Source organism: Seriola aureovittata, chromosome 16 (genome assembly GCF_021018895.1).
Source record: "Seriola aureovittata isolate HTS-2021-v1 ecotype China chromosome 16, ASM2101889v1, whole genome shotgun sequence".
Taxonomy (NCBI): domain Eukaryota; kingdom Metazoa; phylum Chordata; class Actinopteri; order Carangiformes; family Carangidae; genus Seriola; species Seriola aureovittata.
The window spans coordinates 17,699,010-17,725,890 of record NC_079379.1 but is presented as its reverse complement, the minus strand read 5'-3'; the positions used below and the strand labels follow the sequence as shown (position 1 = coordinate 17,725,890).

The following is a 26,881-nucleotide window of genomic DNA, read 5'->3' as shown; positions in this document are numbered from 1 at the left end:
CACCCCAACAGCTGCTTAATAAGAGGTGACACTCTAACCAGCTCTCTTTACACCTTAAACATTTAATTTCAGTAAAATCAACAGATAATTAAACTGTTTTCTCTGATATATTCATCATCTGCTTTACATGTCTGCACAAAGCCTTGCCACCATACCTGGTAATTCTCTGCCTCAGAAAGGGATATTTTCCTGTACTTACATTAGGAATCTCATTGTACTCTGTGTTCTGTCTTTGGGTTTTCTCGGTACATCAGTGGCCCACTGGACACTGATAGAAGATGGCGATCTGGAATATGTCACTCAGAGCTCCATTTCTGCTCAAATACAAAGGGAAAATAAAATGAGATAAAAATGTTCTCAGCACTTTTTAAATGTCTTAAATGTTTAAAAACCAGGGTGTGGGACCAAGGTAGAGCATTTCAGAAAAATCTAAAACATGCATAATAATAGCCTGAAAGGACTACAGCTCATCGTACAAATTTTAGCCAAAATCATGGAAAATAACTTGGGTTCAGTGTGGGTGTCTGGACAGGGTTCATTCCAGTGCCACCATGCAAGTGATACAAAAAGAAACACAATTACATCCTGTCAGTGCAGACAAGTGATTGTATGTCAACAACCTTAGGTGTTTCTGAACTTGCCAAAGGACTATTTCCCCCCACCTTTAAGAGGATAGCTAATGTCCGATATACAACATAAATCTGATGACATTATCTCAAATATTTCCACATTCAAAAATAAATGTAAAAGGTGTTGATTATTTGTCACAACAGCAGCCTCATAATTTCAGTTGTTAACACTTCAATAGAGAATAAAATATGATTCAATGCAATATGTGTTGTGTACCTATATTGAGCTATAAACGGATTAACACAAAGATACTGATTTTCACTTATTTTAAATTTTACTTTTTTATAAATATCACAATTTTTACATATTCATATTTGACTGTTTGAGGTCGCAGATTGTGAGTATTTGTCATTGTGAGAACTGAATGTAAAACCTGCCATCTGTATTGTGAAAAACAGTGAACACCTATGGGTGTAGGCCAAATACATACCTCGGTCGTATCTTCAAGTAACATGGCTTGGTGGCAAAATCCGTGCGCAGGTGCACACACCTGCTTAAAAAGCTCCTGGGGCAGACCATATTAATTAAAGAGGGGAGTATGTGGCAGAAATAGTATCGATTTGTGTGCCTAAATTGGTTAATTTATGTCACTGCATCACTTATCACATATGAATTTCTGTTTATGTAGGCTATTCATTTATTTATTTTAATCTGAAATATATATATATATATTTGAGTTGCTTTTAAGCAAATCTTTACTCTTTTTGTTTCTTTTGTTCCACCTGCGCTGTAATGTTTCCCGAATCATTACCTGCAACCAGGAAGTAGGCTATAAAAAGTATCACTCAGGTGACTTCTGTTTCGGTGTCTAAGTCAGTTTTGTCACAAAAGACGATAAAAATGTCGAAGTCGATCCGTTTCAGTTTCTATCGTGTAAAGTTGCAGCCGCCAAAGGTCAACCCAACAACCTCTGCATGTGTAAGCATATATTACTTTTTATTATGTTCGAGGGAAAAACTTGGGAAAGAGTTTGTTTCATGTAGCCGCCAAAAAACTGTTTTGGCGCCAGTGAGATTTTGGGTGTAGGCCTACCAAATGAACTGGCGTGTTGGTGTTGCCATATACCTAGCCTGGTGTGTAGCTAGCTATAGGCCTAGTGTATGCTATCTGCTCTGAAATAAGTTTGGTTTGTAGCCCAAATGAATCACTCCTCAAACACAAACAGCCTATACATTCAATTCTGAATGTGCGAGTATTTTTTGCCACCATTTCATTTTCAAATTCTACCTTTCCTTCAACGAGCTGCCATGTTCCACAGAACCTATGTTACAAAAACCCAACATTGTGAGTGTATTTGAATTTAAAGATATTAATTTTCAGTTCTCGTGGAGAATTTTTAGCATGGTTGTGCACAGAAACCTCTAGAAACACCTTCGGCTCTACTGAATTTTGAACAAGTAGGCCTAAATGAGAGGATTTAAGGGGGTCTCTTTATATCCTGAATCCATGCTGCTCTGTTTTTGCTGCTCTTGTATGTCACATACGCACGTAGCAGCCGGTCCATTTTCCTGCTGCATATAGCTGTCTCCGGTGCACCGTAAATAATGTTGATAAAGACGCAGCCGAAAACGACTTTCACGCGTCCCCCAATTGATTTAACGTGACCTCCGTTTCCAAATGATATTGGAAGCCTATTTAAACAGATGAAGGCTTAAATTGTCTTTCTTGTATGCGCATTAATCTCCCATTCATCATCATTACTGTGTGATTGGTCCGTCCACGCCTCCGCCAGCCCCTTGCGTTACGACAAGGGCCTGTAAATTAGGATGTAATCCAATTTAAACAGCAGTTGCAGCAGCCACAGATCCATTTGGTGTTTTTTTTTTTTTTTTTTTTTGAATTTGCTGTCGGTGGACAGCTGCACTGCACCGCCCCTATCAAAATGCTTTGTGCTAGTTGTGGGAGCTGGAGAGCCCTGAGCCAATTCGCACTAATAGGATCTTACAAGCCTGATGTAATTGCTGTTATGCGCGCTGTCTATGAGCCCATCATATCTTAAAGCTCAGTCATACGCAGTCTTTTTGCGATTAAATGGCATGTTGGTACTGGATTAGGCCTGTGAGGATTGAGGGGAGATGGAGATCCATATGCGTGGCTGGGTAAATGTGGTTGTAATTTGCCTCACTTAAATGTGTCATTCTGGCACAGTGTGACGCTGGTTTAGAAGATGATCGTATAGTGCTGCTGCTCCTGTGTAACCAGATGAGAATCAGCTCCAAGCTTTTTCCAGCCTGTTAAAAATAACCCGCTATGAAAACAGAATTTTGGAGAGGCTGCGCCATTTGAGTGGCCTATTCAGCTATACCCGTTGATCCGTTCATCTTTATTTTATGGCACCATTTTATTATGCACAAACCAAAGCCATTTTCCTGCATGACCCGTGTCCCTATCAGGCTTAAAGACACCGCCTGATAGTTTACATAAATCTGCCTTGTGCTTTCGCCCCGACCCGGGTGGCTTAAACGGTGTATTATTCCAAACATATGCATTTTAATCAGCTCGGTCACACTTACAAGAACTCCAGTTAATAAGGCCATCAATCAAACGCCTGTGCGGGAGGGGGTGGGGGTGCTGGCGTGTTTGTGGCGGTGTGTGTGGGTGCAGCACAGTCTGATTAGGATGAATCTTTTACCTCAGGAAGCATCAGAGGAGAATGAAAATCTACTGACTTTGTAAGACATTTTTTGTCTGGTTTTCGATTTTGTTCATGGGAGGGTCTAACTTGTGAGGATAAATGTGCGTTTGGGAATTATTCGTTAGTGCACAGGCTGAAGACAGTATTTCATCTAAAATGTCTTATTTTTGCATTCTTGCTCGTTAGATTATAGCTACAATTACGCAACTGGACTTGAGGGCCAATGCTAAATGCCAACCACTTTTCCGCACATTATTGTCCCCATCTACGACCTTATCTTGATTTGTGTGTCTCTCTGCGGGGCACAGCGCCTCGCCAATCCTATTAGAAAAACTCTTCTAATTTGCGCAGCCTCGGTCAAATGCGGCCAATTACGATCACCGCTTATTGGTTGGCGGACCCCTCTGAATCATCGATCTCTTTGCATTTCTAATATCTCCAGACAACTAATTCTGCCATGTCTATTAAGTGGTCGGAGAGAAAAATATGAGTGGCGTTAACGGAGCCCGGGGACCACTTAACTGTCACGGTCAATCTAGTGATCCCATGAGGAGGGATGGGGGCACACTCGGGTGTTTTGACACCGGCCACTTGAGAACAAAATTAGTGTTATTATTGGAGGGAGTGGTGGTGGTGGTGGTGGGGGGGGGGGGTGTTTCTCCAGTCCAGATTATAGACAATCCATAACAGGCTACTTTTGCTGAACGAAATCAAACGAAATAAGATGACGTGATACTTGTTTGAATCTGATCTTTTATTTTGCTCTCTCTGATTAAAGTCACATTTCTTTATTTTATTATATTATTTTTTGTTTAATAAATCCTTATTGGCGGTTTAGACAAATCATAATGGTGTTTAGAAGACAGACACTCCAATGCTCTATTGATTCTTTGACAGTGTTTATTGCAAATTAGACGTTGAGGACAACCCAGACAAAAAAATCAAAACGACCAATAAAATAAAATAGAATAAAATAAAATGGAACATAATCAGTTACTTGTTACTCCGCTTTCTCCACGAAATGCCACTAAACCGGTGCCACTGTAGCAGTGCAAAGCGAGACAAATATTTAAAGAGGCCTATAGGCAGAATTTAATCACATTTCATCCGCTTTAAGAACTGGCTCTTGTATCATCTGGGAGGAAACTGGAGGAGAGTGTGTTCGATGGCCTTAAGAATTTATTTTTTTCATTTTGATTGTCCCCTCTCTGTGTCTCTCCATCCTCTTCTGGGTCCTTCCTCCCCCTTCCTCCCTCCCTCCCTCCCTCCCTCCCTCGTCAAACAGTGCGGGTTGTAGTAGTAATCCGTTCCCTTGGCGCCTTGTTACCTTTTGGCAGCAACGATCCCTTCCTTCCTGCTATTGTCATTAATTCAACACTCAAAATTCACCGGGTCGTACATATACATCACTTACTAATTTCACTAGCATCTGCACATTTCGGCCCGGGCCGCCGTGGAGGGCCCCGGTGTGGAGAGCTGGTTATAATGAGACGGCCGCAGCCTGTTAACAAATCCCCTTGTTAAAAAGAGAGATGGAAAGCATCATTCTCGCGTAACTAACAATACATGTAGGTCGATTTGGACACGTAAAGAGACGACATGTAATGATAAAAACCTTAACGCCATCCATCACGGAGATTTAAACGTTTCTCTGGAACCCCTCCTCTTTCTCTCTCACATCAAATTAATCTTCTAAAAATCAAATGTGGTTTTGTGTCCGTGGCATCATATTTCAGCCCACTGTCCTGGCTCTGCAATGGGATTATTATTTTTCAGTAATGGAAGATCTGTTGTGCGTCACATAGCTGAAGTTCTGGCTAATTGTCTTGTCCCAAGTTTAAGCTGGCTTTCACTGCTTACAGGCTACCTCTTCATGCTGTTTCAGTCCTGATCATATAATATGTTAGGTTAAAAAGCTTATGGGAAAGGCTTATATAGAACAAGAGTTGTTTTGGTTTTATCTGGTCAGAGGCACTTCTTCCCTCTGGTCTAATGTCACAGATGAGGATTTGCTGAGCACTGAAGGTGTGAAGGTGACAAAAGCGTCAGTCCTGCTAGTTGGGGAGCAAGCGAAGTCCGAGCCAGAGGGCCTGGTTGAGATACCGTTGGATTGACTGGAGTGACAGGCCAGGCAGGAGCAGGGGCTTCCTCCGGGACCGAGGCCGTGGGTCGGACCAGGGTAGAGGGAGGGGTGTCTGAAGGCGCACAGGAGCTCCGGTCTCTGGTAGGGATGAGACAGCATCCGGAAACTGTCGAGAGAGCGCAGGGGATTGGAGAAAGGTGTGGCGGCCGGAGCCGAGCCGGCTCCGACACCCAGGTGGGAGTAGTAAGGTAGCGGCAGGTGGGATGGGAAGGGGTAAGGCAGGTTCCCCGTGGCCGCCGCATGGCTCATCATGTAGGTGTAGAAGGCCGGGTCGGCTGGGTGAGGCCACGTCATGGCCAGACGCTGGCGCTTGTCTTTCATCCTGCGGTTCTGAAACCACACCTGGTACAGAGACACACCGGGTCAAATATTAACCACAACCCATATTTATAGACAAACAAACCACAGTAAAAAAAACAAAAAAACAACACATCTGTAGCTCATACAGTTTCGCTTTTACGCACAAAATTGCATTTGAGTTACAGTGGTGTTTTGCATGTTAAAGTAAAATTTTCCTAAATCCCATGACAAAATTAAATTAAAGCAGTTACAATTTGTACTTTTTATTGGTCCAGTTAAAAAAATTATGAAAAAAATTACTGCTCCCAGTAAATGTCAGTCTGCATGTTTTCTGCATGTCTCTTTTCAACATTTGATTTTAGATTATTCTTAGTCTCTGGATTATGTTTTGTTTCCCCCCTTCATATGATGTATAAAATTACCTCTCAGAATCAGTTATTTAAACACATGACCCTTTTTTTTTTTTTTTTTTTTTTTTTTTTTTTTTTCTTTTTACGAATACAAGCTCACACAATATGAGCTTGTATTCATGCCTCAGAGGCCTGAGTCAGCTCTGCTGCTTGGACATCATCCACTTATCTTACCTTGATGGTGGTTTCAGGTAGATTTAAGGCGGCCGCCAGTTCGCATCTCCGCGGCCTGGACACGTAGTTCTCCCGGTAAAACTCCTTCTCCAGCCGTGCAATCTGCTCCCGCGTGAACGCTGTCCGGTACCGGCGAATCTGGTCCGCTGCGTAGGATAGAGAGCTCTGACCTGGGACAGTCTTACCCGGGTCAGCACCAGTATCACTCGGGTGACCCGGAGAATCTCCATTTCTGCCTGAATCAGTGTACAGAATAATTCGTTATAGAATTAACATACAGTGTTCAGCAGAATAATATAGACAGAGCAAACACACACCGAGACGTTTCATATTAAATAAGCTATTTTCCTGAGAGTTGGCATGTGAAGTTGATCATTTCATTATTTCAAATGCTCTTAAAAAAAATTAAGGGCCTTCCTGACATTTAGCTCAGGAAGCTCATGTCTTCATTTTGTGGAGTTTTAGTAGCCTACCTTTATGTATATAATATTTATTTATTATCATAAAAAATTTCAGAGTGTGTTGACGTGTTGAACCATAATATTAGTTCACTAAAATGCTGGTTTCATTCGTTAATCTTTTTGTCATCCTTTTTATTTTGGGGCAAACATCACCCACAAATTACTCAAATATTTAAATGTTTTTTTCATATGATTTCGTTACAGGATTTAACACATCTGCTGCAAGCAGTCTTCGGACTTTGCATCTTGGAAAACGCCAGAAAGACATCCCAGAAAATTCCCATGTGAGTGGCCTTTTTCTCTTCACGTTTTAGCTTGTGGTTTACATAAAATCCTGCATTCTTCCTCGCGCAGTAAATACACGTATAGGCACATTTGCTGTACGAGTGACTTCGGCAAACTCAGAGGGGAAAATGCCTGGTTAGACTGTGGGTGTCACCTCAGCGTGTTTCCAGCCACATTGGTCACTTGACAGAACAGCTGCGCAGCACCGACTGCAGTTATACTGTATTTCAATGAGGCTACACCGTATTTCATCGAGCACAGATTCTTATTTTCGATTCCCCTGTAAATTTTCAGATATGATGAATTTAATTTTTGAATGGTCCAGGCTGCATGTGACATTTTTGACTGGCATAATTCAGTCGTTGGCATTCAATCAACTTCATTACGCGCCACCATGCAATCACAGAAAACCTGCAGTGGCATGCAGTTCCCAGGCATAGCCTATACCTACCTTTTGCTGTTGGGTAGTCCATGCTTTCAGGCGTGCAGCTCACATCAATTTCCTCGTAGAAGTCCGACTCGGTGTCTGAGCTGCTGCCGTCTTTGTGGGGATGATCAGTCCGGTGCCTCTCTGCGGAGGAGGACGTGCCAACTGGCCTCATGTCGGCACACATATTCCTCCGTGCGCTCTCCTCCACCACCAGCTCGGTCCTGTCCCGGGAATAGGGCGCAGCGCCGGGGCTCAGACAGCTCCTGTGGCTCGGCTTCCCCTGCGGTTCTCGCACGGGGTTCCCGATAGCTTCCGACAAATTAGAGCCGCTCTTGCCAAGCTGACCTCCCTCCGTCAGCATCACCATTTCCTCTCTGCTTTCCATCACAAGCACGACTTAGAAATCTCGACTCCGCAGGAGAGTGCGAGCCGTCAAAACCAAGGCGATGATTTTCAGGTTGGAGGGGTGTGTGTATGTGTGTGTTGTGGTGGGTGTGGGGGGGCGGGGGGGATGAGTCCCAAGGAGAAGGAGAGGCTTCTCGAAAAGAGGGGATGCAATCCGGTCTGACCCTGAGAGAAGAGCGCTCCAGAGTGCGGAGAGGGAGCTCTGGGAGGGATCACCATTTACCCTCTCTCTCTCTTTCTTTCTCCAGAGCTGTCATTCTTAATAGGCCAGTCGTCATGATGGTCCCCCCCTGATGACGACACGCATTGATTGGATATATGGGTAAACAGAGGGTGCAATGCGTAGGGGAGGGGGTGTATCTGAGGGTACAACAAGCAGCAGCATATGTATCTATCTGTCTATCCATCTGCAGTTCAGTATCAATAGATTCCAGTATTTTTTTTTAAGAAAACAAATTCCACCAAAAACGAAGGGAAAAATTGCTAATAATAACAATAGACTAATAATCCAATTTCGATTTTCCAGGTAATGCTTTTAAATACACTTTAATTGATTGCAACAACTGTGATGTGGAGATATGATAAGTTTTGACAATAACATTATAATAAAATAATAATAATAATGATAATAAAAGTGCATTTGGTGAATAACCCCGACCCCCATCCCATGCCTCCCTTATCTGTCCTGCCCCTCTCATTCTCGCCTTAAGTGGAGTCAAGTTAAGTTCTCAAAGGTCAAGCCTAGTGGTCAGAGTTTAGATAAAAAGCCATTTGACATGAAGTCTTAAAAGTTAACAGAGCATGGGCCAGAGCGACAGCTAGGCAGAAATCTCAATTCATTATTTCTGCCTCTGAAACAAGTTATAAAGCCTGTTATTATGTATGTAAATATAATATGTAAATGTATGAAGCCATATTTGGTATATTTTGACTTAATCTTTCAATTACAAGAAATAAATATGTTACTTATTTACATTTGTAAATGTTACATTTTAACAGTAAAACATAAAATGTGGTTCGGTGCTGTGACAATGCTTCAGCAGGGAGCAGTGATGGGTGCTGCTTTGCAGTGGTTGAGGGTGGTGGTTGTTTTTTCTTTTAGCTCTTTGATGCAGTTTTATGCAGCCTTTAAGTAAAAAGTCAATGAAGACTGATAAAGGAAGACCTGCTATAGGCTATAAAGAGCTTGTATTTTGTCCCGAGGCCGGAGCAGGATGATTAACTTATTTGAAGTTAATGTGCTTCCAGGGAACAATGTGGATTTAACAGAGTTGTAGCAAATTTAATTTAATTAATGTTTGATTAACTGAAGGATGCAGTTTACACAGTGTGCACTGGATGTTTTTATGAAGCTTATGCCTCTTCAACTTGTGATTAAGTTCACTCCATCTGTATTCTAACTTGGCAACCTATAACAGAAATGAGTAGAGCAACTGACTGTGACAGGTGTTCACACATTTCTAAGTGACTCTATATTTTATGCACTGTAGCCATAATCAGGAGTAGATATTAGAAAAGAGTTTAGCTTGGGAACTATAACTTAAAAAAAGTAACATCACACTGTTTTCCCTTTATTGGAAATATTTTGAATGTCTACACTTGTTAACACTGAGTTGTTATAGGAATATTGCACCACTCTGTCCTCACATGTATTCAGTTAAAGCAAGGTTGCAGGTTTCGCTGAGAATGACCAGAGCCTGACATCCCCTGATGCGTCGACATAAAGACTTCAGCGTTTTTCATGTGATTTGTGAGGTCTGCAGCTACAGGGCATGGTGGCATGGCGGTGTTGACTTGGATTACGTTGATATTGTGTGGAGAGGTGGAGTCATGTGGTCTAACGGAGAGGAAAGGGAGGCAGGCTGCAGAGTGCGGAGCTCCAGCAGCCTCCGCTGTCCTTGTGCGCCCTCGCCTGTCCGAAAGAGGGAAAAGGCCCCGAGCAGCGGCCTCCCCCTCCCCCAGCCCGGCAACTGAGGAGTGAGGGAAATTCCTTTGGCTTTCTCCCCCGACTCTTTCATCTGGCCTGCCAAGGAAAAAAGTAAAAATCTCTCTCTCTCTCTCTCTCTCTCTCTCTCTCTCTCTGTCTCGCTCTCTCTCTCTCTCTCTCTCTCTCTCTCTCTCTCTCTCTCTCTCTCTCTCTGTCTCGCTCTCTCTCTCTCTCTCTCTCTCTCTCTCTCTCTCTCTCTGTCTCTCTCTCTCTCTCTCTCTCTCTCTCTCTCTCTCTCTCTCGCTCTCGCTCTCGCTCTCGCTCTCTCTATCTCTCTCTCTCTCTGTTCCTGCTTTTGCCTCTATATCATTCTGAAAGTCTATCTGTCCATCCGTCTATCTGCTGATGTGAAGCTTAGTGAGTTATTAATGGAAATGTACCAGATCCATAAATATCATGTTGAGTCAGAAGGAAAAGGCAACTTTGAATTGTTTAATTGTGGTCTTTGTGGTCCAGACGCAAAAATAAAAGTGGCCCCTGTAACTTTTACATTTTAACTAACCCAGTAACTACTAGTGGGTTAGTTAGTGATGTATGCTATAGCCTATATAAACTGATGAGTTATGGTTAATCTTATACATTTAGCGTAGTCAGTATTTGTTTGCCTGTTAAAATGTGCACAAGGAGGCTGTCGGAGTTAATCTGATCACATGCGAGGCTGCATGGGCAGAGCCTTTGGTCGACTGAAAATTGACTTTTTTCCCTTGGTTTTAGAGACGGGGTTGATTTAGCCTACTTCTACTTTCCAAATCATAAGGATGGGTTACTATGCAGTATTTTAGAGGAACGCCCCAAGGTGGCAAAGATCCCATTGTTTTGCTACTTAAACAGGACTTGTGCAATGGGTCGTGGCCAGGGCAGATGTGATCTTGTGATCATCAAGAGATAACACTTTTGCGCAACAGATGAATGACCTTGTGGGTTTACAGTAGTGTCACTTATATTGTGTGTGTTTTAGATAGTGAAGGCCAGTGGATGGGTTTGGAGAGCTGTTGACTGTGGAACCGTTTTTCCCCCTGTGCACATGAAAGAATGACCGTGCACAGTTTATCTTAAGATGTGTAAAACCTGCACATTCTTGGTGGCAGAAGAACAGAAAAGCGGTCTTGCAGTCACGGCTCTGCTTCAGTGTCTAGTTTTGCAAGGGGAGATCAAAGAGGGGGAGCTCCCCCCACGGCAGACACTGCAGAATGCGCCCCTCAGTTTTACTAGCCAGCCCAACTTGAACTTGACCATGGAGCCTGCGCAGTACGCATGTAATCCAATCCACGGCCCTGGCAGAGCAGACCTGCCAGAATACTTGCTTTTAACACAAAAAGTGTTTCAGTGTGTGATAGAATAGCGCATGAATGGGTCTGGTGGATGTTGAGTCTGCCGCTGGCTGAGGCGCACCGCGTTTCACAGAGGGAGTCAGAACCTGGAAGAAAATTAAAATCCAGCCTCTCCTTCATTACCGTGGCCCCTCCCGTCTCCGTTGCTTCAACTTGGCCTTGAAACAGGATGACGCAGCTACCAGAGAGTTAACTCGCTGACCTTGGGAGCGAAACATGTCCTGATGACTATACAGCTGTAAGTGCTGTAAGACCCGCTTTTATCGCTCTTCCCTGCTCCATTCTGGAAACTCCTGTTCTATTACACGAAGGGCTTACCAAGCCACTGAGATCAGGCCTGTATTACCCCATTAAGAGGGGGGAAACATCATGGGGTATGGCTTACCACCAATTCAGCAGTAGCAAGGCAACACACCAGGTGCAAAGCCCTGACGTTTCACAAGAGTGCATGTAATTCTTTAGACTGGTCTCTGCGTCCCTGGCATCTCTGGGGAAGGTGATATTTACAAGTCTGTCTGGTTGCAAATGGGTTTTTATTTTTAGAGTGTTGTTGTCATCAGTTCCACTGGAAGTACATGTCCCCATTTACTGTTTTCTATATGTTGTCTAGTAATTTTCAGCTGCTAATAACGGATTTCTAGAACTATCCTGTAATTTCATGGGTTTGTGCGATGAATGCAGTTCGGGTGCGGATGTTGTGTGGGTGCACTGCGGCATTCAGATGGCTTCCAGCTGATTCGCTTGTGATTGAAGGTGTTACAGATAAGCCCCGACAGTGAACTGAGCTCAGTGTTTCTGAATCATAGCTTTTCGGTATTTCATGTACATAGACTTACATGTTGAAGCATTTCCCACACCTAAGCTGACTAATATAAACAGTATGGCCCGCGGGAAATGGAGATAACGGACTTGAAAATGTGTTATTTTTTGAGTTTCTGTGAAACCGGCGAATGGTCGGATCTTTTTTTCTTTTCTTTTTTTTGCGTGTAATTTGGATTTAGTTTGTGTCCTGTGAAGCCTGCAAGGGTTTGAATCTTGAACGCATCATTGTATGCGCATTCAGTGTAAATGAATGAATCAGAATATACAGCCGCAATTTAATAAACAATTCTTTATTAAAATTATGAATCTCAAAACTTAATAAATCATAAATGCGTTTTATTAAGAAAAACATATGAAACCATGGATTATGTTTTTTTTTTAAAGGTAATCAAATCAAACAAATCATTCAAAAAATCATTTATTTGTTTAATTCTTCCACAAAAAAAATCTTCAACAGCTAGTTGCAAAGTAAATGTTTCCAGTTGAGTTGCTTAGACTGATTAGAGCTGCCTTTTTCTCATATACATATTTTGATAATTGGTTGATCTTTAAATGTTGAATATGCTAATTAACTTTTGCGGCTATTTTCGTTTTGTTTTTGACTGTTTCCCTCACAGAGCTAAAAGACAGCTAAACTGAACTCATTACAATATCTCTAAAGAAATGCAAGCGGCGCCATCACTTCACTGTATTCGCATCATTTTTTTCCTTAACTAAACAAAACGTCTGAAATGCAACAGTTCTGCTCGTTTAGCCTCAGTACACTGGTTTATTTGGTGCATAAAGTGATGAAATTTCATTTAGTTTCATTTGTAGCGTATGTTTGTGGAGCACGTGGCTACTAAAGCTCACAAATGTTATTTCACTTCGGCCTTGTTTAACAATACTGCCTGCACAAAGCCTTTTGTGCATTGGAAATAAAGGTAATTATCTAACCCAAAAAACAAACACAAAGAAAACAACAATAATGTTGATAATAATAATGATAATGATATTAATGATGATTATAATAATTATACTGTGACGATTAGTCTCATAGAACCACTTCCTCCAGAGAATAAATGAATGAAAGTGCTTATATGATGTTTTAGTGTTAATATGAATATAAAAGTCTCTTGCAGGCAGACCATTGGCTCAATGATGACATTTAAAAAAGTAGCCACTATGCTCCATCATAGGGGGATGCTCCATTACAGGCTACCTCCCAGCAGCTGCAAAAGCCAAAATACAACATATGTGGAACTGAGTACCGGCGGAACATTCAGTGAAACAAACTGCAGACCTTTATATTTACTGAGATTCTTGTATGCTAGTAAATGATTTCACGTGCAGCTTACAGGCTATGGCTTTAGCAGGCTGTTAACGCAACATTTAAGACTTCTGCCGGAGAAACTGAAACAGACCGAAAATTTGCAGCAAATGTGTCAGTCAAACAAAACACACATTAGGATCACACTGGGAGTGAAACCTTGCAGTTAAATGTAGACCTTTAGGTGGTTTCCAGTGTGTGTCCCACAATGAAGTGCCTCAGTTTTTGTTGTGTTTTTTTTTTTTTTTTTTTTTTAATGCAATCCTTCATAATCACACCGCGGGCCAGCGTCCAGAAAATATGGAAAAGTCAAGTGTGTGACCGCCCTGTGGTTCACTGCTCTGACCACAAAAACATATTGGCTGTTATGTTTTGACAACTTTTTGACAGCCGTAAGCTTTAAACACGTGTCATCAACAAAACTGAAATTTGACTGCATGTACTTTGTCGCAGCAGTCCGTTTATAACACATTTTATGCTATTAACGATAGAAATTTATAGCTGTGCATAACTTTATATAGACCTTTGCTGACTTTACCCAGGCTTCAGGCGTTGAGGCCGCCGAATAAATGTGCTCTTTCTTTCTCTGGCTGCGTAATTTGGATGCCAATACAAACAGGGGGGGTTGAACCTTGATAATGACCTTAGAGAAAAGCCTCCAGGCCGTGCTGCCAAGTCCCAAAGTGGAGTCCTGGAACTTCCAATGATCCCTCAGATGGATCAGGGGAGGTACATATGAAAATGAGGAATAATTTCAGGATTACCTGGTGATTTCCATTGGAACGTAGATTACTTAGATAGTATTTAAATCATGCTTCCGCCTGATCACTGCCATGTTCTCTGGGGTTTCCATAGATGCTTTAACAAGAATTCAATGCTTAAGTGCATGAGTGTTTTCAAGGAAAATTTCTTCGCACACACAATGTTTAAGTGGAGGTCCATGGTGGAATGTGCGTCTATTTGGCGGGACAATTTGTGCGCCCCTCCTGTAGTGTGTGTGTGTGTGTGTGTGTGTGTTCATTGTACTTTGGGATGTCTCGTGTCTGGAATGACCACATGTGCGCGCCGGAGGCCACCTTGTCGGGGACACACGGTTGTTGTGACGGTAAAACTTACACAAAGACGCAAATGATCCACAATAGAAACACCTTGCTGCAGCATGTAAGAAACCAAAAGTGCTGATATGATGGTTATAATGCGGATAGATGTAAAAATCGAACTTGATTACATGACAGCTGCAACACATGGGCCGGTTATTGATTACCGCAGCTGTATTTAGGCCTATTTTAAAGCTTGATGCATCTACATCGAAGAAAACGCCACAGGGACAGTGTGCAACAGGCTAGGCCTCGTACAGTTACTCATGACTCATTGTTGTTGCTGCATGTTGTTACCCAATGATTTAATTACTTAACCTCTTATATGATAAGGTCAAATCCAGACTACTTTGCATAGCCTATTTCTAATACGTCCCTTTGCATTTTATCTTAGATTCCGCCGCAGGAAGCTGTGAAAACAGAAACTCGGTCTCATTTTATTAAGAATGTTGCATATAATATTGATTATATATTGTACATGATATTGATTTGATTGAGTGCAAACTAGGGGATGGTCCCTGTAAAGTCCTTTAAAGCCTTAAATAAACAGACATTTTGAACGAGTATGGCCGCGTAATTCCAGTGTGGAAAGGAAGATAGTTCTCATCCTGAACCCAGAACGACGAAACAATGGTCTTTGTTTACTAATCTTGCCTTTTTACGTGGTTATCATTCACTTGTTCCAATAAGGGACAATAATAAAACAGTACAAGTCGGTGTTTAATGAATGTTACTTTAAAAAAGCATTATCTTTGTTTTGTTTTTTTTTATAACCATTTTAATTAAACTTTGAACATGATAAAAAACCTTTGAAGAAAAAAACACCAGGTTTCTCTTATTTGAATCAAAGGCGACACATTCCTTCAATAAAATGACACAAACAATCCAGTTAGTTCCATTTTATTCAACAGAAATGATGCACCTCCCCCATAATTTTTTGTTGTCGCATAGACTTTCATTGTTGAAAAGTATAGCCTAGTAAGTCCACCATTGTTTGCTCTTTTCGGCACTTTTTTTTTTTAAATCAAAAGTTGCAAAGTATTGTTTTTCCTGCGCCACTATTCCAACAACGCAAAACCTAAACTGGTTCACATTATAAAGCTCAAGAGCCTATATCAATATCACAGTTAATTTGGGGCTTTGAAATCATTTCGTTTGTGATATATTTTTATAAAGAACCTGTGTACTTTAAAATGATTTGATGTGTTATTTAACTCAACATTGCGCTGAGATTTACTGCGTGGGAGTTTGGTATGTGATATATGCTATCAAAAGAAGCAGATGAGACCGAAGACGCCTTTTAGACTTAACATGAACATTATACGTGTATAGGCTGGAAATCAAACATCTGCATCCGCGTATTACGCACTTGAGTGGCAGCTTCTGTTTGGCTGATTTTTATTCTTTTATTGCAGATAACATACTAACACAGCTACACCAAGCCAGGCCAAAGCTCATGCTGGATTTTGAAACTCTGGTAACAAATCTAGTGGAAGCTCGACCAGGTCCATTTCCTCCAACACAGAATAGAGAAAGAGCCACTGGTCGTAAACACAAAGCACCAGACCGGACACCCACACACGACACGTCTATCCCGTCCCCTCTTTTTAGAGATCAACATCATTTTCACACTTATCTGCCAAAAACACTCCCAAAGATCTGCAAAAAAAAACAAAAACAAAAAAAACCCCACTAGCATTCCTTTTATATTTCTGACGTCGGGTATGCACCACCCAACTGAAGCGGGTACAGACTAGCTCCTGAGACTGAACGGTGCAGAAAACAAAATGATAGTAAAAGTTAATGTCCTCCAATAGCTTTCATTGGGACAGGAATTCTCACCCCTCTTCCGCTCTTTTCAAGAGCTCAGACGGTTCCTTCAAAGCCTGAATAGCCCGACAGGCTGGATGGCTAGACAGCAACTTTCAACTTGACCTTGGCCTCCAGCCGCGTCTACCTCCTATGTAAAAACCACGCACGCACTGCCAAGTGGAGAGCTGCTTTCTGTCTTTGCATATTGTAAACATGTCGGAAGTCGAGCGCCTGGAGTATCCACTTTTAAACACGACGTTACGTTTGATTTTCCTTGGTTTTTACCTGAAACTGGTGAAGAGCTATTTTGAGGAGGCCGTTTGTATGAAAGTGTTGTGCAGAAATGTTTGCATGCATCTGAGTTACCAGGAATACACGGTCTCTCTATAGCTACTTCTTCATCCCATAGCCTATTGAATGCGCCGTTTGTGCAGAATACAGACGGACAAGTATAACATGCTACAGAGAATCCAGGCCTATGCACCAGCGGGGAAAATAAGTGTTTAATTCCTTATAGATCATGTGCAACATCGGAATACAATACCTCAACATTATGTTTTTATAAATGGGGAATCTCTTTTGGTAAATGGCTGTGTAATGATACTTGGTTCTTACTGCGACGCAGACAAAGGCAGGTCAGTGTGCGTCCGTTAAGGCCACAGGCTGCATATCAGTTCATAGTGAATCATACCTGTCTTTAGAAATTCTCGACCATTATTGAATAATCAACCTTCTTTTAAACTTCACATATGAAAGCAGCCATGTAAAGCCATAATGGTCCTATTTTAAGCCTCTGGGATTCTGAAATGTAACCTTTTTATGAATTAAAAAATAAAATAAAATAAAACCTACACTAATATGGATCTTACTTTTTAAAAAATGAAGGTGCAATATCCATCTAAAAGGAAGTAGACACGATAAAAGCTAAATCTCTCGATAGGTTACGGTCACCTTACTTCGCCGCATTTTTCTCCATTTAATTATCTGTACTGGGTGATGTTTACCGTCCTCTTTGCATAGGCCGATCACGTGACAACATCTTGGCCAATGACGGCGCAATCTCGGCGCTCTTGTGCGCGTCAGAGTGGCTTTACTCTCTGGGAACCAGTATCTCCTTTTTTCAGTCTCTGGGCTTTTTAAAAAAGAGCCAGAAGCTTCAATGTTGGATGCCGTGCTATGACAACGTCACTGCTGCTCCGTCCTCGCTGGGTCGACCCGTCGGTGATGTTCCTCTACGACAACGGCGGAGGTTCCGATGAAGTGAGCAAGAACATGGAGGGTTTTGCTGGTGGCAACTTTGCTGCGAACCAGTGCAGGAATCTGATGGCGCACCCCGCGTCCCTGGCACCCAGCACGGCTTACTCCTCCAGCGACGTGCCCACCTCTGGTATGGGCGAGCCAGTCAAACAGTGCAGCCCTTGCTCTGCAGCTCAGAATTCATCCAGCGCGTCCCTGCCATATGGGTACTTCGGTAGCAGTTATTACCCGTGCAGAATGTCGCATCACAGCAGCATAAAATCGTGCGGAGCGCAGCCCCCCTCCGCGTATGGAGAAAAATACATGGACACGTCCGCCTCGGGCGACGACTTCACCTCTCGGGCAAAGGAATTCGCTTTTTATCCGACCTACCCTTCAGGCCCATACCAACCTGTTCCCAGTTACCTGGACGTTCCTGTGGTGCCAACTATCAGTGCCCCGTCAGAAGCCAGACATGACTCCCTGTTGCCTATGGAGAGCTACCAACCATGGACTCTCGCCGCCAACGGCTGGAACAGCCAGGTTTACTGCGCAAAGGAGCAGCCCCAGCCTGGACACATGTGGAAGTCCTCCATACCAGGTAGGATACATCCCTGTGAGTTCAGCCTTTACGGGACAGAGCTGTTTGACGTGCTTCACTGTTACTTCATAGCAAACAGGATACACATTCTATAGAATGGGGGTGAATGAAATGTTAGTTAGTGTGTCAACCTACAAAACAAACAGCCAACAGTATGATAATGTGTTTACAACAAAATAAGTGAAATAATGTAAGGAATAAAGTCAGCTTGAAAATTTCCAGTTTACTTAACAGAAGAAAAAGCACTACCCGCTGAGATGATTCATGATACAATAAAATATTCGAACACATTTCCTGGTAAATATTATCAGCTGTTATTATCACACAGTAGTCAGCACTTTTTCCTCTTGTTTTAGGGATTTAACTGTTTATTCTACACAGCAAACTTTGAAATATTTTAGTTTATTTGAAATCAAGTGGACACGTGTGAACATAATTTTATGTCTTGTAGATGTAGATGAAGATCATTCTGAGTGGCTGTGGGGCAGAGCCACTTGTTGAGAAGTAGCTTATGACAGCTCCTTTTGTGTCTTATTTTTTGCCTCAGACGCAGTGTCTCACGCCGGTGGAGACTCCGGCTCTTATCGACGTGGAAGAAAGAAACGCGTGCCATACACCAAGGTGCAACTGAAGGAACTCGAGCGCGAGTACGCCGCCAATAAATTTATCACGAAGGACAAAAGGAGGAGGATATCTGCCCAGACCAACCTGTCCGAGAGGCAGGTCACAATATGGTTTCAAAACAGACGCGTAAAGGAGAAGAAAATTGTCAACAAATTGAAAACCATCAGCTAGTTTTTTTTTTTTTTTTTTTTTTTTTTTTTTAAACGGACAATATCTGTTGGAGATAAAACTTCTACTACTACTTCACACACACACACACACACACACACACACACACACACACACACACACACACACACACACACACTTGGACTCATGGATTGGAATAACAAAACTGAACATGATTTATTTGTATGTTGCCAAATGATTTCCCGGAGCTTCTGGAACAAAATTTCGGAGGCCCATGAAAGCTGGAGCCTCCATTTCCTGCCACTTGTTGTTAAATAATGTTTAAGGAGTCAAGTGGATTGAAAAGGGAAAATATATCTAGCTGCAGTATGTGTGACCTCTTTTTTTTTTTTTTTCTGGCATGTTCACTCTCAACGCAGGAAAACTGACCCCAGTTCAGAAATGTGTGCGCCACCGAGCTACGCCTTTATCTGCAAGTTTAACGAGAGTGATAAAGACGAAGATTCACAGGAAGTGACGGTGATACGGATTTGGACCTTGGGAATGTTAAATATTAATCCTCTCCTGCCTTCCTTTTTAAAACCTACTCACATGCTTAGCTTGTCTTATCATATGAATCCGTGCTCTCTCATTCATTATCCAGCCCATGGTGCAATTCTTATTATAATGCTTAGATAATCGTCCGGGATATGTGTTCATATCAATCATAACTTTTATAATGTGTGCGTATTCATGTGGTTGTATATAAAGTAAATTCCGGCATGATATCCAGATTATTTGTGTGTGAGTCCAATATGTCGGTGTTTAAAGTCCGTTCAAATAAAATATGGACTTGGTTGAATTATGTTGAAAATGGACCCGTTTGCTCCGTAGCTCAGTTTCAACCTCTTTATCTTTTGGAAGACATGACCCCTCCATTGTTGATGCACATGAATTTGAAATCCTCAAGGCCCACGCTCTCGCTGTATTTGACAAACTAGGTTTAAATAGAGAAGGTGTCTTGTAGTGGTGTTCACTGGGTTTGTAGTAGTTTTCTTTATCCAAAATTAGCCTGCTATATGGGCCTAAATATTTTATTTTGAAATTCAAACATTTGAAAGTATATTGTGAATCCCTGTGTGGCTCTGGGAGCAGAGGAAATAAGTCGGTCGAGGCTGGTCTGTGCTGAAATGTAGGCTGACATCGCCATCTAGCGACGACTTTGTGACATACTCACATGGATATACTCAGAGTTTAAACAATAATAATGAAAATTACAAAATAATAATAATACGATAGCCGTTATAAACAGACAAGGGAGCCAAGTTTTATAATTTTTAATAATTGTAATAATGAACATAAACACTCAAATTCCATCTTTTCCTCACTCTTGGTGCAACAGTACAGTGAAAACAATCGATTAAATAGTGATCACAAGGACATTTAATCTTGAGGGTCACACTAACATGAACATATGTATTTTTTTTGTGCTTTAATTTTGTGTAATTCATAATTGCACGTTAAATGTGAAATGCATACAGTCCGTTGTATCCATTCATTAAGTTACTGTAATATTTTACGTTGCCACAATATGTTGCGTTTTTACGCGTAAAACGTTGAAATATTAGAATAATTATAATCATACATTTATACATGTTGGTTGGTTGGTTGGTTGGTCTGTGGCTTTCAAACGGCGCAGGCGGTTGAATATCATTCTGTTTTGTGCTGCTGGTTTTTTTTTTTTCTTTTTTTTTTTTTAATTACTATCTTTTAAAGTGTAGGCATATATGTATAACGATATTAATAATCCCAGTAGGAATCGCTTTATCTTTTTGATTTTAGTTTTACAATTTCAGTTCACTTTCCCTGAAAACTAACGAGAACGAAGAAGCAAAACGTATCAACAGCCGAAAACGATTCTCGGGCAATGTAATGAGAAAATATAATTATTATAAAGGACAATGAATTTAATTCGAGCTTCCTCTGGTGGCTTCATAGACATGTGTGTTTGTCGTGGTAATGTCATATTTTAAAAACAAATATTGGGAAATCAATAGGCGGTTTTATTTAAGATGAATTGTAGCCTAGTTTTAATTTAAGAGATTTGAATGTGAATTGATTCTCCAAGTATCGTTGCAAGTTGTTTTGTTTGAAATGCGGTGCTTGTATGAGAGTGATTTGCTCCTGACGCAACGGTCAGTGTCGATAATTACTTGGTGGCAGAGTGTGAATGTTTACTTGTTTTTAAAAGATTTTCTTTTTGAGTGACTGTACAGCTGTAACGCAGCTGCAGCCAAAAACCCATCGTCTCAGCATGCTGGGTTTGGCTCCATTTAATGAATATGATTCAGTCTTACTGGCAGTCAAATGTCAGACATGAAACCAAATCCGTCCTTATTCAGAGCCCCGGCTCCTGTAGCTGGCCTTCCCAGCTGTTAGGCTGATATAACGGTTTTAGCCTGGTTTTGTGAAATGTGCCAGCTTTATGCATTTTATGTCTTGTCCCATTAATTTCAAGCACAGAGGCTTATACTGGACGTTACTCTCCCAGTAATTTGAAGCGCATAGATTTAGCCTATAGGTTAAGTAGTCTAAACGTGAATGGCCCTCGTCACTGAAATATAAAATGATTGATTTTCCGCGGTTTTCCGACTCTGGTTTGAATAATTTGGCAAATAACACAAGTGGAATTTGTTGAACCGATTCTCAGTATTTTACACACATGGTGTTCTCTCTTTCACCTTGCCTTTGCCATTGGGCCCCTGCCATGTCCTTTGTGCCCTGTCCCTCTCCGGGCCCTCTTCATATAAGCCTGAATTCATCTTTAACTGTCACGGTGGCAACTGCAGTGTTTATATAGTGTTTATATATTTGTTTATTATGACAGGATTACGCACACTCAAACAAAAATATTTAATTTCTATAAATCCTTATCCAGACCCTTGGCGCTACATTATTTTTGTCATTATTATTATATTGAATGCCGTTATTATTAGTATTATTAGTAGTAATATTTATTATTATTATTTAGCCTATTATTATCCTTCTATTATCATCATTAGGGCTGTTAGCAGCATCAGTAGCCAATAGTTGTAGTGGTGATGAATTAATAATGCTATTGTGGTTCTCAATCGTAGTTAAACAGTTTTATCATTTTCCGACTAAACTTGGTTTTATTTATTGGATTTATATTTTAAGGTCTAATAGCCTAATTTATCCTAATGGGAGTATTTTTAAAAGACATTTTAAAGCATATTTTTAGTAGTTACTCATTAAAGTGAGAGTTGCATTTACGACAGGATCGTTTGCAGTCAGCTAAAGGTTTGATTGTGGAGTAGCTATTTCTAAACAGTGAGTAGTCAGATATGTTGTGCTTATGACCCGCACGTGGCCAGCTGCTTGATTCAGAGAAATCTGATACAGTAGTCTATGTGCGCGCGCTCACGGAATCTTGCGTTGCCTTCTGACGTAGGGCAGAGCGCGGAGCGCGCACGTCTTATACAATAAGCTCAGAGATAGGAGGAAAGTGAGATGTGTGACTGCTCGGCGCATCCTGGAGTCCAAAAACACAGAAGAACGGAAGAGTTGAAGCTTTAAAGCGGAAGTTTACTGCAGTGACGTGAGTGAGCGGCAGCTGGTTGGCTTTCAGAGAGCACAGCAGCGTCTCATTGGTTTGCGCAGAAGCAAAACAAGCCTGTAAGTCCCGCCTCCAGCCCGAGGCATAAGGTGACAGTCCAAAGCTCACAGCGCTGTGCTCCGCCTATCCCTCTCTCCTATCATGAGCCATCTCTGATGGGACAGCCCAGCGGCTGGCAGGAAAACACAGGAGGCTGGACTCACTGCTCAAGAATTGAGTTCTGCTGCCACACTAAGGACAAACAGTGAATTACAGTTGATTTAATGCTTTAAAAAAAAGGACGAATTAACCTATTTTTAAAGCAAAAAGGCACACCTGTACTTGCGTTATAATTTAATTTCCCTACTTTAATCACCAGCAGGTGAAGAAAATGAAGTAAAAAGGAAAAATATTACTACTATTACTATTATTCAAGTTTTCAAACAAAATATTGTAGTCTGTGCCGTTTTACAGTTCAATACCATGTTACACCAACACTAAAAATAGCCTGACTGATTTTAAAGAACAATCAGGTCAGGTGGTTCCTTTCCGTCGAGTTGATTGACAGGACTCGGCTCTTCGGGTCAATTTTCCACCCTCACAGACAGTAGCTGTCTCTATAACCGAGGAAGAAACTCCGAATCACTGAATAAACTGATACCATAGGCGGCTTTCGGATCAGTGAAGGGGTCAAACAGACCACATATCTAAGACGGAGCCTCGTCTGGTCTTGCATGTCTCTCGCCTGGCTGTCAGCCGCGGTTGAACACAGACAGGAGCATTGCTCTTTACATTGACCTTCGCTGTCTCCGTGCGTAATGGAGGCTAGGCCTACAACCTTCACTCATTCAGCAATATACCTCTGGTCAAGCCTGAAAAACACGAGTTTGGTTTGGAAGTTAATCTCGTAATACACCACAAAGACCGGAGCAGACATAAGCTTATCCAGGACCGTGACAGCGGTCAAATAGAAGCACTTGACCGAGATTATGTGAAAGCCTCCTCCATGTCCCAGTCGGCGCCTTATTCCCCCATAGTCCTGTCCTGATTTTCATGTCCCGATTCCCCCCGTAGATCATCTCATTTGCTTTCAAATATAAATGCCACATGATTTACAGTGTTCATTTATGAAGGGTGTATAGACTGTTTTGAATGAGATGCACAAGGAGTTGGCTGTGTGTGCGTCGAATACGTGGCCTTTGTTTCGCATAGAAATTAAATCAATTCTCTCTACACAAAATAAACCTTCATAGTTCACGTTAAATTAAAGTTCAAGAATAAACCAGAATAAGAATAAACTTGCAGGTCATGTATCCGGGCCTATTTGTGGAGCAAACCTTTGTTAAATAGGTTGCACTTGGCCAGCACGCTAACCCATGCTTTTCTTTTGATTTTAAAAAGATTTTTAAAAAGCAAGATTGTAGAGTATATGGAAATATGTGTAACTTTCAAAAACCACCTCATGTTAGTCGGATATGACAGGGTTACTAACCTATTTCAATCCAAAATAAACTTTTTAAAAGGCTAATTCCAAAAAATAATTTCACGTTTGGATCTTTTCAGATAACGGTTGTCTGATTATTTTGTGGCCATCCTCCATAAGAGTCTGGATCAGGTGGGATCGGTGATTCGCTCGTCATTGTTTGATCTTAGATGAAGCAAATGTGAGACACAATGGATTATGAAATATTACATGGTGCTCATGAGATGTACATCAAAGGAAAGAGCGAGACATTTAATTCAGTTGCGAAGTTTTCGTTCAATAAACTTGTTTATCCTGAGTACAAATAGACCTGATCTAAATGCTATATTTGGCGCAGTATCTGTGCTCGTTAACCGAGATTTTCGCATTTAAAATAAGACGAAAAAATGTCTCGGGAGTTATGAACACAATGCGAGTTTCTCAATTTCTAAGTTTCAAACTTTCTTATCTAAATAGTCTGCGAGCGTCGCGCGGGTTTGACTTGAACATTTTCCAAATTTCATGTTGTCATCTACTGTTTAAATATTCTTTTGTATCTTGTTATATAAGATCAATCTAAAGCCGAATGTAGCATGAGATGATGAAAACTAAAGATCCAACAGTATATAGACTTTTCTTAATCAACGTATCCACTGGAGAAGACACCCTTAAAATTAAGTTTCTTTTCTTTTTAAAGTATTTGAAATTTGTTTTTTGGTTTATTTGTTTTTGAGCATCGGCACACAATTAGAAGACTTGGATCTAAGTGGAAATTCAATTTCTAATATTTTGTTAACGTAAAACACGGGTTTCTGACGCCATAGCCTAGTTTTTGCAGTGAGTTCCTTTTTTGTTGTTGTTTTAATTAAATTCAAAGCCATTCGCTACACTTGAATTGCGACCCATTTCTTTCTGTCATTGTTTCTCCTTTTTTCTCCTTTGTAAGATTTCATTTCTTCTCCCACTGAAGTCAATTTTATGTCCTTTTTTTTGTCCAGGCCCGCTCCTCCTGACGTCTTGTTTCCCAGGATACCCTCTGCAGGCTAATCCAGCATTGTGAGTCTCCACTGGTTTTTTCGGTGGCTGCTCCCGTTGACCGTGGAGTTGGTCAGTTTCCCTGCATGGCCCCTGTGTGGTCCGCCTGGGCCCCTCTGTCGTCGCCATCGCTGTCGGCCCACATTTCTGTCACCTGTGGATAAATCAACAGTTGTTCGCTGAATCAGGTTCAAATTTACTCAGATTATTCTTGCTCGTTCACTTCCTATTCAACTACAGTGCAAGCTGTGATTGTTTCATGTTTCACTCTGATGGTTTTATAATCCTCAAGCAACTCCAGGCTTGTATCAGTGTATCCAGCAACATAGTAACGGCTGTGCCAAGACCGTTTAGCCTATCATTCAAGTTCAAAACCACTTTTTAAAAAAAACATCTTATCTGAAAACGGGCAGTCAAATAAAAACGCAACTAAACACGTAGCATATGTTTATATTTTTTTAACTAAATCGATTTTGGTTGAAAAATGATACATTTATTATTCAGCTCAGCCTGGTCTACATTTGTTGTGGTGATAGGACCACTGCTAACGTATCACAAAACTCCTGTGTGGCAAAGTTGTATTTTGTGACCTTTGAATGCATGTATAAGAACATGGCGCACACACAATTGGCACCATCTTCTTATAGTCTAATAAGAAGACTGCCCGTGTATCTTTTCCTCCTGCTCAGCACACTACAGTCGACTACACACAGTGTTCTCATTTTGATGCTTTGAGGCGCAGGTGTGGTGGCTGCTTTCTTTTTTTCTATACCATAAAATGAAAACAAAACAGCCTGTACTAAAACTCCGGGCTTTTTTTATTCCACTTAAAGACTCAAACTACAGGAGGTTTCTTTGCAAGACACTGAATGCGCCTATTTAGCCTCCTTTACAGCCTATAGGCCTACCTGACGTGGCGTTAAACTGTACTTTCAAATCCTCCGCAGGCTTGATTGTTTACTTGTTGTCTAACAAGGTTTTATGGCAGAAGGATGGGGCAATCTGTGTGTCGCATTCTCTTCCTGACTCAACCGCTGCACTTTTATCACTCTGGATTAGTAGTTCCTCTTCATTTCAAGTGAAATATATTGTGTTTATCAGTGAGGTCATATCATTTTCGATTCAAGTGCTTAATCCAAAAACGTAAATTGGTGTGTGTGTGTGTGTGTGTGTGTGTGTGTGTGTGTGTGTGTGTGTGTGTGTGTGTGTGTGTGTGTGTGTGTGTGTGTGTGTAAAACAACAAAACAATAAGACTTTAATTGGAAGAAAACCGTGTCAGTGTAAATACACTGCTTTGTCTACCTCGGTGCCACAATGTGAAAATATGAAGTGAATATTGACTTTGAGGTTTGATGAAAATTCTCCAAAGTAAAATCATGAGTCGTCGGTGTCACTAGTTTACTATTTAGAGTTGAATCCTAACCCACAACAGAGAGAATACTGATGGCCCACATCTCTTATGATGCACTGTTAATGCGAAGATAGAGTTCATGTTACTTTTCCTCAGCCTACAGTCACAAGCGCACATTATCGACCAATCTTGTAACCTAAAGCCTGCGTTAATGCAACAGCAATTAAAGGAACTCCATCCGGGGCACAGTGGGCTCTTTGCTCTCTGTGAAGGACTCTCTCCCTCCCCCGAACTTGAAGTCGACCGTACAGACAAAGCTTTGGCTTTGAGGGCTTTTACGCAGCGCCAGACTGCAGTTTTGGTGAAGAAAAACCGCACAAGAAACATAGTCAGAGAATGAGCAGAATGAATTCCTTTAATACAAAACACATTTGACCTAAAATAACCTTTTAATATTTGTTTCTATTTTTAGGACAATTATTATTATTTTTAAATTCAAGTAGTTTTTGCACAAATGATCAGAGATAGGGCTTAATTATTTATAAGTAGAAATCTTACCTTAGTTGTGTGCAGACATAATGTTTCTATGTCGTTGAAAATCCTCAGCTGCTGACTTT

The 26,881-nt window shown here is 41.3% G+C and overlaps 2 protein-coding genes and 1 long non-coding RNA gene across 3 annotated transcripts; 2 read left to right on the top strand and 1 right to left on the bottom strand.

Annotated features, from left to right (window-relative positions):
• The first annotated feature begins 1,430 nt into the window (after positions 1-1,430).
• LOC130183820 (uncharacterized) lies at positions 1,431-25,045 on the top strand. Its single transcript, XR_008829883.1, has 3 exons — positions 1,431-1,548; positions 6,958-7,037; positions 24,877-25,045. It is a non-coding gene; the product is annotated as an uncharacterized LOC130183820 (long non-coding RNA).
• On the bottom strand, positions 4,775-7,853 carry evx1 (even-skipped homeobox 1). Its single transcript, XM_056399539.1, has 3 exons — positions 7,490-7,853; positions 6,293-6,438; positions 4,775-5,750 (listed from the first exon to the last, which is right to left on the bottom strand). Exons 1-3 carry the CDS (start codon positions 7,851-7,853, stop codon positions 5,223-5,225), a joined length of 1,038 nt encoding a protein of 345 aa, XP_056255514.1. The 3' UTR covers positions 4,775-5,222.
• LOC130183819 (homeobox protein Hox-A13a) lies at positions 17,408-18,933 on the top strand. The gene is made up of 2 exons (XM_056399540.1): positions 17,408-18,068; positions 18,616-18,933. Exons 1-2 carry the CDS (start codon positions 17,408-17,410, stop codon positions 18,861-18,863), a joined length of 909 nt encoding a protein of 302 aa, XP_056255515.1. The 3' UTR covers positions 18,864-18,933.
• Positions 25,046-26,881: the final 1,836 nt, after the last annotated feature.

Coding starts and splice junctions, on each gene's coding strand:
- LOC130183819 (XM_056399540.1), top strand. CDS start 17,408: ATGACAACGTCACTGCTGCTCCGTCCTCGCTGGGTCGACCCGTCGGTG. Junction 18,069..18,615: donor GTGGAAGTCCTCCATACCAG/GTAGGATACATC, acceptor TTTTTGCCTCAG/ACGCAGTGTCTCACGCCGGT.
- evx1 (XM_056399539.1), bottom strand. CDS start 7,853: ATGGAAAGCAGAGAGGAAATGGTGATGCTGACGGAGGGAGGTCAGCTT. Junction 6,439..7,489: donor GGACTACCCAACAGCAAAAG/GTAGGTATAGGC, acceptor TATCCTACGCAG/CGGACCAGATTCGCCGGTAC. Junction 5,751..6,292: donor TACCTGAAACCACCATCAAG/GTAAGATAAGTG, acceptor TCTCTGTACCAG/GTGTGGTTTCAGAACCGCAG.